This window comes from Vipera ursinii, assembly GCF_947247035.1.
Source record: "Vipera ursinii genome assembly, chromosome: 12".
Taxonomy (NCBI): domain Eukaryota; kingdom Metazoa; phylum Chordata; class Lepidosauria; order Squamata; family Viperidae; genus Vipera; species Vipera ursinii.
Genome location: NC_139525.1, coordinates 17,220,534 through 17,233,138, shown reverse-complemented (window position 1 = coordinate 17,233,138; position 12,605 = coordinate 17,220,534). Strand labels below are relative to the sequence as shown.

At 42.5% G+C, this 12,605-nt stretch overlaps 1 protein-coding gene across 1 annotated transcript in view; it reads right to left on the bottom strand.

Moving 5' to 3' along the window:
* The window catches only part of EDA (ectodysplasin A), a gene marked incomplete at its 5' end in the record, with an annotated part of 82,263 nt that overhangs the window by 15,363 nt on the left and 54,295 nt on the right, over positions 1-12,605 (bottom strand). Inside the window, one exon of the mRNA XM_083371778.1 lies at positions 11,511-11,652. Within this exon, the coding sequence (XP_083227904.1) occupies positions 11,511-11,652 (142 nt within the window). The remainder of the gene's footprint in view (positions 1-11,510; positions 11,653-12,605) is intronic.

Here is a 12,605-nt window from a genome sequence, read left to right as displayed (position 1 = left end):
AACAACAAACCTATCTAATTGCTAAAACCCAAAATCAAAGTTTCATTTTTTCCCACCTTGAGCACAAAGTCCAGAAGTGGTTTCCAAGTAGAAACCAAAGTAATTGGTTTTTTCCTTTAATCAAAGCAGGCAATTTCGCCATCTCTGCTAACCCCATCAACCATTCATCCATTGTGGGAATCAAAGTGTCATTCCAGTTTTGTGCATAAAGCAAGCTTGCTGCCATCATATCTAGCATCAAAGTTCCAATTTTTCCCCCCAAGTCTTATTCCGTTAAAGAAAAGTTTGAGGCTTTATCTTCATATTCACTTTGAGAATCTTCTGTATTGGGATGTGAATCCTGCTCCAATATTTCTTTGCTTTATCACACGTCCGCCATAAGTGATAAAAGGTCCCTTCTTTACTTTTGCATTTCCCACATTCATTTGAAATACCTTTATACTTTCTAGACAACTGATACAGTGTTAAATACCGATAAAAAGCAAAATTGCTTTTTAAAAAAATCACGAGCAGCAGAAGATTCTCCGTGCAAAGCACACTGAAGTCATCCTCTTTTCAGGATCAACGGTTGTGTCTCTTCAGGCCTGGGCTGGCTGCTGGCCAAGCCTTCGTCCAATCAGCCTCTCGGCTGTCCTGCCTTTGGTCTGAAGCTAAACCTGAACTTCACAAAATCTTATGTACGTGTATTATAAAATTCCTCTGGTTCATATCACCCTAGACTTTATCGGATGAGATGTACTGTACACCTAAGCCAGATCTCACCATTTCCCACCACCCCCACCCACCCCGCCAAAATAAGAACCAGGGGAAAGACACGCTCTAGCTGCTTTTGCTAATCCTTCCCAGAGGCCTTCTGCTGCTAAATTAGTTGCTACTTCAGGTCTCACACAATTACATGGAATCCGGAGAGGCACGTGCAGGCAAGTTCTGGCTCGTGGACACCCAGGTTTCCATCCAAGTGAGGTGCCTGCTTAAAAAACTAGCCAACACCTCTCTGCTGCTGCACAATCCAGCAGGAAAGAGCTACCCTCACTGGCCATTTCTGCAGGTCCCTGGAGAGCCTGCATTCGCCTCGAAGCTTTTCCTGGGAAGGGCCAGAGCTTGTTGCCCATCCCTATCCAGACCTTCAGATGAAGCCTAGAGGAGGGGTGAGAATCCCTTCAGGATAGTACAGATTAGGAAACCATCGCCAGATAGGCCAGTATTGTACAGCTACAGTAACAGAACTTTGTAAGTCTGAATGTGCTTGGCCCCTCTCTCTCTCTAACTAGGAAGGGGCTTGGTCACTGCCTTGGTAGCAGCTCTTCCCCCTGACCTTCCAGGCCATTTCTTCTGCCTGGAGCAGCCGTGGGTGGACACTGTAGACATGATTTAGGATGGCTTCCCCAATCCATTGCTGCTCTCCTGGGTACAAGGCAGACGAAATGGCCTGGAAGGACAGCGAGTATCCTACATCATGTCCAAGGGGAACGTACTCTGTGTGCTATCTCCTCTCCTCCCCTGGTGAACCAGATTCTCTGGAAATCCCAACAGTCCCGACCCTGTTAGCCTTTTGCAAACTTTTAAAGATCTGGGTGTTCCCCAGTGCTTTGGGCCAGAAGGGGATATCGGTTCTACTGGTCAATGTTGCTTTGTCCTAAGTTGAACATCTGGCTTGCAACCTGTGGCGTTATGATTTGGCTTGTTTAACATAACATTGTAGGTCGCCCAGAGTCACTGCCAAGAGATAGGCAGCCATCTAAATCAGATAAGTAAACACAAACTATTGGATTTTGGATAGATGGTGAAGCTGAAAATACTTATAGGTCACGTCATGTGTGTGTGTGTAAAAATAGAAAGACAAGCTTACCTTTCTTCCTTTTAGAAGGACCTGGGCCTACAAAAGAAAAAAATATATACGTATATTTATATTTCTGATGATGAAATTACATCCCATATCTAGTAATGTCTGATGAATAAAGAATAAAAATCTAACATCCATCCCTGCACAATACATTCAGTATATGAACAAGAGCTAAAAAAACTAAAGTATAAATACTTTTATAATTATATTTTGGGGTTCAGTGTAGTCCTCAACCTCCTGCCAGGCAGGAATCACTCCCGGAGGTGATGGAGACCCCAGGTGTCCAGGAGGCAACTACCCTCCACTTTGTGGCATCCACACGCAGCTTAACGGAAGACTCCGTGAAAGCCTCCCCTTGTCAATCACACTGCCAACCGTCTTCCCCTGTACCCACTTCTCCTTCTCCTACTCTCCGGATGCTTCAGTCAGAGTTGGATCTTGAGGGATGTTGGACCGGAGAGCAGGACAGAAAGAAGAGGGGAAAATAGCCCCATTTTCTCCAAGACAATTCAGCAGTCAACAAAAAAATAAAATATCTGCGACTCCATTCTGTTGTGTTTCTAGAGCTACCACGGAAATGGGTTCCCATTTGTCTCTCTAGCCCAGGGGTAGGCAACCTCGGCTCTTTTATGACTCATGGACTTCAACTCCCAGAATTCCTGAGTCAGCATGGGGGAACTATGGCCCCTTCATGACTCATGGACTTCAACTCCCAGAATTCCTCAGCCAGCATGGCTCAGCTTGGAAACCTCTCCCTTTCCCCTCAGCATGGCTGACTCAGGAATTCTGGGAGTTGAAGTCCATGAGTCATAAAAGAGCCGAGGTTGCCTACCCCTGCTCTAGCCCGATGTGCTGCTGCCAAAATTCAGTGGGCAAAATGGGTCATTTCAGAGGGAGATTCCATTTTTAAAAAGGGGGGACAGCAACTTGCCTTCCTTTTTACTCTCGAGCACCGACCGCCAGGGAAGGCCTAAAATCCAGCCGATTCAAATTAAAAGAAAAAAGGGCTAAAATTGGTCTTCCTACAGGCCCTGCTTGGTGGGGGAGGGCTTCCCCACCCGATTCAGAGCAACTTTTTTTTAAGGGCAAGTGAAACATTTGTTTGTTTGTTTGTTTATATCCCACCTTTATTATTTTAATAAATAATTCAAGGCGGCAGACACACTCCTTAGATCCGCTTCTGGGAATCAAAATAAACAGAAAAGACCTGTTGTAAAAATGTAGCCCTTTCCAATGGAATAAAACAATGGAAGAAAAAAAGCCACACACCCCTCCCCAAATACCAATAAATATCAGAGAAAAGAAGGATACAGACAATTATAAAATTACCTAAACAATTAACCAATTTGTCTGAACATGCCTGAAGAAAAATAGAATATCCTGGCAAAAGAGTACAATTGTGCAATTCCAGAGAGTTTGCTGACTAGGAAGCAAGGCATGCAGATTAAGTTCACATTAGAAAGCAGAAGCGTGGGCGATTCACTTCGCTTTAGTGTCTCTGAGATTGCAAAAACTTCAATTGATACGGTTACTTTTCCCAGGCTTTGGCCAGTTAGCTTAATCCAGTGATTTGCATACAGATAGTCCATGACTTACAACAGTTCACTTAGTAATGGTTGAAAGTTACAACAGCACTGAAAAAAGTGATTTATGACCATTTTTCACACTTATGGCCGTGGTAGCATCCCCATGGTCATGTGGTTTACATTCGGATTCTTGACAACTGATTCATATTTATGATGGTTGCAGCGTGCCGGGGTCACGTGATCTCCTTTGGCAACCTTCTGACAAGCAAAGTCAATGGGGAAGACAGATTCACTTAGCAACCCTGTTACTAACTTAACAACTGCAGAGATTCACTTAACAACTGTGGCAAGAAAAGTTGTAAAGTGGGGCAAAACTCACTTAACAAATTTCTCACTTAGCAGCATAAATTTTGGGCTCAATTGTGGTCGTAGGTTGAGGACTACCTGTACATTAAAGCCTCTGCATAATGGTGGGGTGGGGTGAGGGTCACTGATTTAGAGAAGCCCTTCTTGAAGGAAAATGCAACCTACATAATTGGAAGAGGTGTCAGGAGGCAGCTGGATCCCCGGTTGGCACCCAAACAACGTAAGAGTTGACCGTCTCTGAAGATGAGAGGAGGAGGCGGCACTCCTCAAGGTGGGCACCATGATTTAGAAGGATCCTCTGACAGTCTCCTCCAAGGGGGTGTCCAAAGGACAACAGCCGTGAGGAGAAGGGATCAGGAAAGAAAATGCATTTGATACACTTGGCTCGAAGTATCTGAAGGACTGCCATTTTGCAGAGAGGACCGAACTATTTAGTTATTTCAGGGGACTAAACAAGAAATGGTGGGATTACATTTCAAGGACATCGGCTTATTGTGAACTCTAAGAAACATTTCTTACCATGAAGAGCTACTGAACAGTGGAACAGATTTCAGAGTGTGTGTGTGTGTGTGTGTGTGTGTGTGTGTGTGTGTGTGTGTGTGTGTTTATGTGTGTTTAAACAGACTGGAAGGCCATCAGTCAGAGGTTCTGAAGCTGTGGAGAAAGCGTTGCCCCAGTGATCTTCAGGGTCTCTTTCATTCTACGATTCTGTGGGGCTGCAGTAGCACTTCCTCAGGTAATCCTAATAACGGAACAGTTTTATGAAGGGAAAGCTGCTCTACGTATCAGGAGGTTAATTTATTTAGAGCTGTGCCTCCCTGGAAAAGCTTTTAAAATCCTATTTTTTTAAAGAGTTATTCAAAAGACATAAATTAGGTTCACCCCTGAATAACACCTATGTTGTTGCATCATTCACTTAGTGGCGAATTCGTATCTGGAAGAACGGTTTGTCCCGGGGGTGACACGGGCCCTCCTCAGCAGCACGGCTGCCATTCGGTTCTGCACGTGGTTGCCCATATGGAAGAGCAGCCCATCTAGAGCACGTTACAGTAATGCTGCTCCCAGCTGACAGGGGACAGCAGCTGACTGACCCCAAGCAAGGAACGTTGTGGCGGGTAAAGGCCTTCCTAACAGTGGAGATTACTCGAGCCCCAGTGATCACGATGAGCTCACTGCAAACTGCATTCCTTCCGAAGCAGCCCAACCCTCTCTCAGAACAGACAGACATGATGATGCCTCTGTTTGGGAAGCATCCTCCCACAAGCTTCCATCTTGTCAGTTTTAGCCTCAGCTTATTGGCTCTCACCCAGCCCATTGCTGAATTTTGGCATGGGTTCATGACACGCACAGCCTCACCTGGTTGAGACGTTATGAAGAAACATAGCTATTCTCAGCAGAATGATGGCACCCCTCCCCAAACTCTTCATGGCTGCCCCAACAGCTCCCTGTAGAACCTAAGGAGCCCTGGGGACACGGTGCTGCCTTGAGGCCATTTTTGTGCCCAAAGATTTATCAGCCGCTTAGGCCTCCCCGTGAAATTATTCCTTCTACCAGGAATAGAAGCGCTCCAGAACATGATCTCCTACCCCATCTGTGGGGATGATTCAGAAGGAGTCAGCGGTATCAAAGGCTACAGAGAGATCTACCAGAACCAAAGATATCCATCCATCAGCGGCCAAAACCTGATTCATTATCCAATCCGGCCCTGAACTCTGAGGGAAAGCAGTTAAGTTTCCTTCTGCAAATGCCTATGCCTCTACGAAACAATCCTCTCTGACAGAAACTCTTCCCACCGGAATGTTTTGGTTCTAAATCTTCCCTGAGCATTAGAAGATTTTTTCAGGAACCTTGCTTCTGGCTTCATGTGATATCTAGAGAGCATCCTCTCAAAAAATCCCAGTAAGCTGTAAGGCTGATGACCCCCTTTCACTGCAGGAGACAAACTCGCTCCTCCCTGGATCTACTCAAACATCCGCTCGGCTCACCTGACCTCAAGTCAGGTTGAGCAAGGGAGCAAAAGCCGGTCAGAGGCAGACATTATCTGGCCCTTCCCTGAGGCCATCAAGATGGAAAGCAATCAAACTTAACTGGCCAGGAAGTCTACAAACAAAGAGCTGAAAGCATCATCAACAGCACAGCCAGCCATTTCACCCCTGAAGGGTTCAAATTAGGGCAGGACCCCCCAACCCCCAGTCCATGGCCCAGTGCAGGTCCACAGCCCTTTTGGAACCGGGCACAGAAGCGGTGGGCAAGCATGCATGTGTGTGCGCACAGCTGCATTTCATCACCTCTGCCAGTCTGCCAAGCTGGAAAAGTTGGAGACCGCTGCATTACGGGATTCCAGGAACAGATGAAAGCAATCTCTGAATTACTTTGAAAACCTCTGCTGGACAATAAAAGGCACTTTCTTTGAAACCTGTACTGCCCCACCTGGGGTGCGATGGGGTGCTGGCACATGGGCCCAGTCAGTTTCACAACAACTGTTGTATCATTTGCACTCTGCCAGCTACTGCTCAGCGGTTCCCAGAAAACCAGGGAGAGCTGGTTGGGTCAATGCCACTCATTCTTTCACTTTAAGCCCGGATGGCGCAATGGTTAGAATGCAGCACTGCAGGCAAACTGCCCACAGTCTGGAGTCTGATGCTGACGGGGCTTGAGATTGACTCAGCCCCTTCCGAGGTCGATAAAATGAGGACCCAGATTGTTGAGGGAAATATGCTGACTCTGTAAACGGCTTAGAGAAGGTATAAAGCACTGTGAAGCGGTATATAAGTCTAAGTGCTATTGCTATTAATCAATTTCAGTACGATGACTGGTTCTGATTTATGACCGCTGCCCAGAGCAAGCAAAATCCACAAGATCTTGGTGGAATTAAGTTGGCCTTCTTTCCTGAAAAGGGACGAAACTTCTCTAGGACAGTGAATTGATCCTCATGTTCTGATGTGAAAAGAAAGTTAAGGACATGTATTCTTATCTGGGTTGGTTTGATGACGACAACTCCCCATTGACAGGGTTAGGGTTAGGACAAAATCCCACAGTTGTTGTGGAGATCACACAAGATGGACCTGCGCAGAGGAATCCAGATGTCATTCCAGAAATTCAGCAGCTGCCTGAAGGAAGCTCAAAACTTGCAGAGTCTCTGGTTGGGTTTTTGTTCTGTTTTTTCGAAAGAGATGTTTCTGCATATCAGCCGCAGTCAGAAACACTGCAGTGCACAATGCCTGAATGCATTTAGGTCTATTTACAGCAGGTTGAAGCTTGCAGGTATGAAGACTTGTGTCTCTTCTTTCTTTGCCTCTCGACTAACAAACGTTGAAGTAAAAAGCAGCTGACAGAAATGCTACTCATCTGAGCGAGTGCTGAAATCTTTTAGGAGCCAAAAATAGACAGGATTCATTTGAGATGGATAGATGGATAGACAGACAGAGAGACGAAAAAGAGGTGGGGATGCTCCCAAATGCTGGAGGTGTGGTTGCGAGGATGCAACGTATTTTCATATATGGTGGACTTGTAAAAAAGTTAAAGATTTTTGGATTAAAATCTGGTGGAATATGCAAAAGATATTTAAGAAAAGGATAAAGTTTTCTCCGCAGTTGTTTTTATTGGGTATTATTACAGATACTACTGTTATAGACACTAAGTTTATGTTGCATCTAATTACGGCGGCAAGACTTTTAGTAGCGCAATATTGGAAGAAGGAGGAACTGCCGACTATAGAAGAGTGGACTTTGAAAGTTTCTAACTTGGCGGAAATGGCAAAGATTTCAGCATATTTGAAAGAACAATCGCAACAGAGATATATTGTGGAATGGAGAAGATGGATTGAATATATTCAGAATAAATACGGGACTAAAAAGTTTCATCTAGCATTTGAATAAGTAGGGGATTTTTATGATGCATAATTAGTTATCTGTTATTAGTTATTAATATTATGACTATGGTGAGTTAAAGTGCGACAGTATTTAATGTTTTACTTTTGTTGTTAGCATATTTTAGCCTATGCTTGTATCACTATACCCTGTATTCAGCTCTGGGAAGTCGAGGAGGGGGGAGGGAAGGGGAGGGTTGGGGGGAGGGGAGGGGGAGGAGGGAGTTTTTTGTATTTAAAAATGTTTGTAAAACTTTTTAATAAAAAAAAGAAAAAGAGGTGGGGATGAAGGTCATAACATTAGATGTGTTCCAGCTCTGTTTTCCTGCAGTGGATCCTAGATCATGGCACTTCATTTTTTAAAAAGGCCTTTTTTTTAACATAATCTTTAAAAAAAAAGACCTTTTTTAAAAAGAAGTGCCATGATCTAGGATCCACTGCAGGCAAACAGAACCGGAACATATCTGATGTTTTTTAAGATTATAAATATGATTTCTGGTGAAAAGATAGCCAACTGACTACACGCTCAGGGAAGGATCCTTCAAGAGTTTTTCCCTGGGCTGTAGATTTTTCAATTACCAAAAGAAAAAAATGGCATTCCTTTACTTTATATGACTTTCCTGGGTAAGGGAAAGTCCTAAAATGATCCCGTAAGATCAGTGGTGGGATTCAGCAGAACTGGTAGCTAATTTTTTGTTGCCCAGGCCCAGAATGGACTTCCAGAAGTGGCATCCACCCAGAGAACCGGTTGTTCACCTATTTGAATCCCACCACTGCTTAAGATCCTCTGATACAGCAAAGGTCTGCAAGTAGCTTCAGGAGCTGTGCTTTGAAGCAGCCTATGTGCCCAAAGCCGTGGGGTAGGGGCTCCAATCAGTTGGCTGTTGAAGAAGCAGTCATTTGGGAATTTATTTTTTAAATGGACAGTAACTTGTGCCTTTCATTTCTTAATCATTTTTAAGGACGATTGATCTTTATTAAGCTAAAAGAGGTTCTCTTTAGCTACAGCCTGTTACTCCCTTTTGAAGATCTGTGCCATTTTGGGGATTTCTTCATTGTTAACAACAAGGTAGAAGGCTGCTAGGGCAAGCCAAAATAAGGAAGTGTAGAGTATCTTTTTTTTAAAAAAAAGTTGAAATGTAAGGCAGAAAGTTGTGGTTTTAATTTATTATTTTTAGTAATTTGTAGCTTGGTCTGTTTTGCTGTGAGTAGCTAAAACTTTACCGATTTTCATGATTCCAGATTGGCCAGCAATTCTTAAGTGATTTACAAAAAAAGCTACTCTATGGCTAAAGAGGGAATTAAGAAGATGGAGGAGCAAATCATTAGAGCTGTATTTGAAAAACCTTTAAATAAAATCCATCAGTTCATAGATCAGCTATGCTCCAAGGATGTTAAAAAAACTTCTTAAACTACTTCAGAGATGCAAATATGTGTAGAAAATTACCAAATTACCAAGGCAATTTCTCAAGTAACTGACAATGCAGACGAGTCAATTGCAATTTTGGAATATAAACCTAACACCAACTCTAATTATGATGGTTTAAATATAAACCTCCCAACACAATTAAAAGAAAAACTCCAAGAAAATCTGCAACTTTTAAAAGGAAAAGTTTGGGACTTTTTCCTTATGGACATTAACAAGGTTGAGAAAGCCTTGAGAAAAAGAGAAGCTTATAGCTACTTGACAAACATTCCAGAGAAGAAGAAGACTTTACTCCATGAAGACAAGCTGGGAGGAGTGACTTAAACTTAATGAGTCAATTGGAATTAGGGTGGATTTTTATTGGCTTGATATTTATAATTGAAAGAAAGTCTTAATTCAAAGTTTGAAAGTGCAGTTTTTCTTTATACATAATGCTTAAGTAATTCCTAAAGTTTTTAAAATATTATTGAAAGTGTATTTCAGAGTATTAAGAGAAAGTTAAAGAAAAAGATGTATTAGTTTAAATAGATTAGAATAGAATAGAATAGACTAGAATAGAGAGGAATGAAGAACTGAACAGAAGAGAACAGAAGAGAACAGAATAGATATTGGAATATAGAACAGAACAGATCAGAACAGAATCTGGAAGGGACCTTGGAGGTCTTCTAGTCCAGCCCCCTGCTCAAGCAGGAGAACCTATACCATCTCAGACAGGTGACTGTCTACTCTCTTCTTAAAAATCTCCAGTGATGAAGAGCCCATGATTTCTAGAGGCAAGCAGTTTCTCTGGTTAATTGTCCTCACTGTCAGGAAGTTTCTCCTTAAATAAAAATTTATAGTTTTAAAAAGAAGAAAAAATTATTCTATGAGGGTAACTTTGAAGGAGTGATCTAAATTTAATAGTGAACTTTAAAGTATGCATGTTAAAGTATGCATGTTAAGAGGAAGTTTAAAAAAGATATTAGAAAGTTTTGATTTCATAAATGTTTTAAAAGAAAAGTTTAGTATTTTTCCTTTTAAGGTTAAAGAATCTGAAAGAATACAGTGAATTTTGTTACAATAAATGGTGGTAGTTTACAAAGATTATTAAGTGCAACTTGAAATACATATTACTTCCACAGCAAAGAAGCTAAAGCAGAAATAGTTAAATTGATTTATTCAAAGAGGAGAACGTATTTAATTATGTTTTTTATTTGGATGTCACTTCTGGATTTTGTGCTTGTGATAAAAAAAATGAAACTTGACTTTGGTTTTGCTGATTAGATAGATTTCTTGTAATAGAAATGGCTAGTTATATACTAATATGTAAAAATAAAAATGTTGAGGCTGGGATGTGTTTATCTTGTACTGTGCTACAAAGAATTGAAAGTGTACGCTTTTTTCTTTCTCTCTCTCTTTTTCCTTCTCTTAATTTCCTATTTTTATTTGTATTTGTATTTTATATATTGATAAAAACAATAAAAGTCATTAAATAAAAAAAAGATTATGAACATGACGGGTAGGTAATTCCTGCTCCATTTTAGGGAAGTCATTGCTTTGTATTTTTGCACCACCCCTCAGTGCACTGTTACCAAGAAATGACACTGAAACATTTGTTAGACTTTGTTAGACGAGAAAACCACTGCCTTTCTGAGTTTCTTTCCCTGCCCGTTACACAGCGGCGGGCTAGGCCCTCTCTTATCTGACCCTTCCCCTGCCTCCCCCACCCCAAATCTCCCAAGGTCGTTCCCACATGCCATTACAGGTGAGGACAGGAGCATATATCTGAACCTCAGGATGGAGGGCCAGAAATGAAGGAAGCATGCAGGATTAAATGCAGGATTAAAACTCATTGCTCCCCATCCACTTCACACTCGGATTTCCATGGAGGTCCAGTGGTCCTCCGGATCAGATTCTGCCTCCCAGCAACCTCTTGCAGAGAGAGCTCCGCGGCAGAACTGAGCTGAAATGCGGAACTAATTTAGTTTCTTCCGCAATTGTATATCGCTAATTTGAATATGACAAGGGCTCTTTTATTGTCCTAAATTTGGAACTTGAAAATTTGAATATGTACAGATGGCTTGGTAAATTTCTGTTAAGCCAAATACAATTGGCTTACAACTGCAACTGAACCCAACATTTCTGTCGCTAAGCAAGACAGTTATTAAGTGAGTTTTGTCTCATTTTAAGACCTTGACATAGTTGTTAAGTGAATCATTGCAGCTGTTAAGTTAGTAACAGGGTTGTTAAGTGAACCCGGCTACCCCTCTTGACTTTGCTTGTCAGAAAGTCGCAAAAGGGGATCATGTGATCCAGGGAGACAGTGACCGTCATAAATAGAAGTCAGTTGCCAAGCGTCCGAATTTTGATCAGGTGACCCTAGAGATGCTGCAATGGTCCTAAGTGTGAAAAATGGCCGTAAAGTCACTTTTTTCATTGCCGTTGTAACTTCTAACAGTCACCAAACGAACGGTTGTAAGTTGAGGACAACTGTAGGAACACATTTGTTGGGACACCGTCCAAAGGATGCAGACTCACTTTCTGACCCTTCGTTGTTCTTGCTTCTTTTGTTTCTGCGCACGCGGCGGCTTTCTTCTCTAAAGAGAGGGCTCTCCTCAGGGGAGAAGACATTCAGCAAGGCCACCTAAGAGAGGAAGAGCAGGAGAAGTCGGCATTAGCCAGCACCGCACAAATAACTCACCTAAGGCAGTTTGGAAAAGCAAATAATGCACAACGCTACAATCGGCCATGAAGTGCAAGAGCTGCAGCCAAACCACCCCAAGCCTCTGTTCCCAGAGAACCAGCAGTGATGCTGAGCAATCGTGAGACCTGAGGGAGGTCAGGGGACAAAAGCAAAATGAAGAACTGGCCCTTTTATTGCCGTTGGGGTTTTCACGGAGTCACACAAAGGGAATCAAACCCTTTTAGTAGGGTATTAAAACTCTTCCGTTCTGAGAAATTTGAAATAAAGGGTCCAGATTTCTATTTTTAAAGTATTCTATTGATATTAATTTTTATTGTTTAAGGTTTTCTAGTTTGTTTGAAACTGCTGGACCTGGACTTCAAAGGACAACTCAGAAATACTCTGCTCCGTCTTTTTGAATGCTGACCACATTACGACATTGTTCAAATCTAACAGCAGCCCACAGCGAATGGCTCCTTCTGAGATGAGTCCCATGGAGAATTCAAGATAAGGATGGCACAAAACACGGAGAATCCTGCACAAGGAGTGCCAACACAAAGCCCCCTTTGGAGAGAAGCACACCTACGCCTGGAATTACAACCACTGTCAACCTGCAAAGGGGAAGTCCACAACTGACAAGCAACAACACAATGACAGGTATCCACCAGTAATACTGTACATCAAACAGATGACAAACGGAATGAAATCAGAATAGAGCTGCAAGGAACCTTGGAGTCTTCTAGTCCAACCCCCTGTTCAATCAGGAGACCCTTATTCCATTTTAGACAAGTGACTGTCCAGTCTCTTCTTAAAAACCTCCAATGATGAAGCACTTACAACTTCTGGGGGCAAGCTGTTCAACTGGTTAATTGTCCTCACTGTCAGGAACAGCAACAAGGAATGTCGCTGACTGA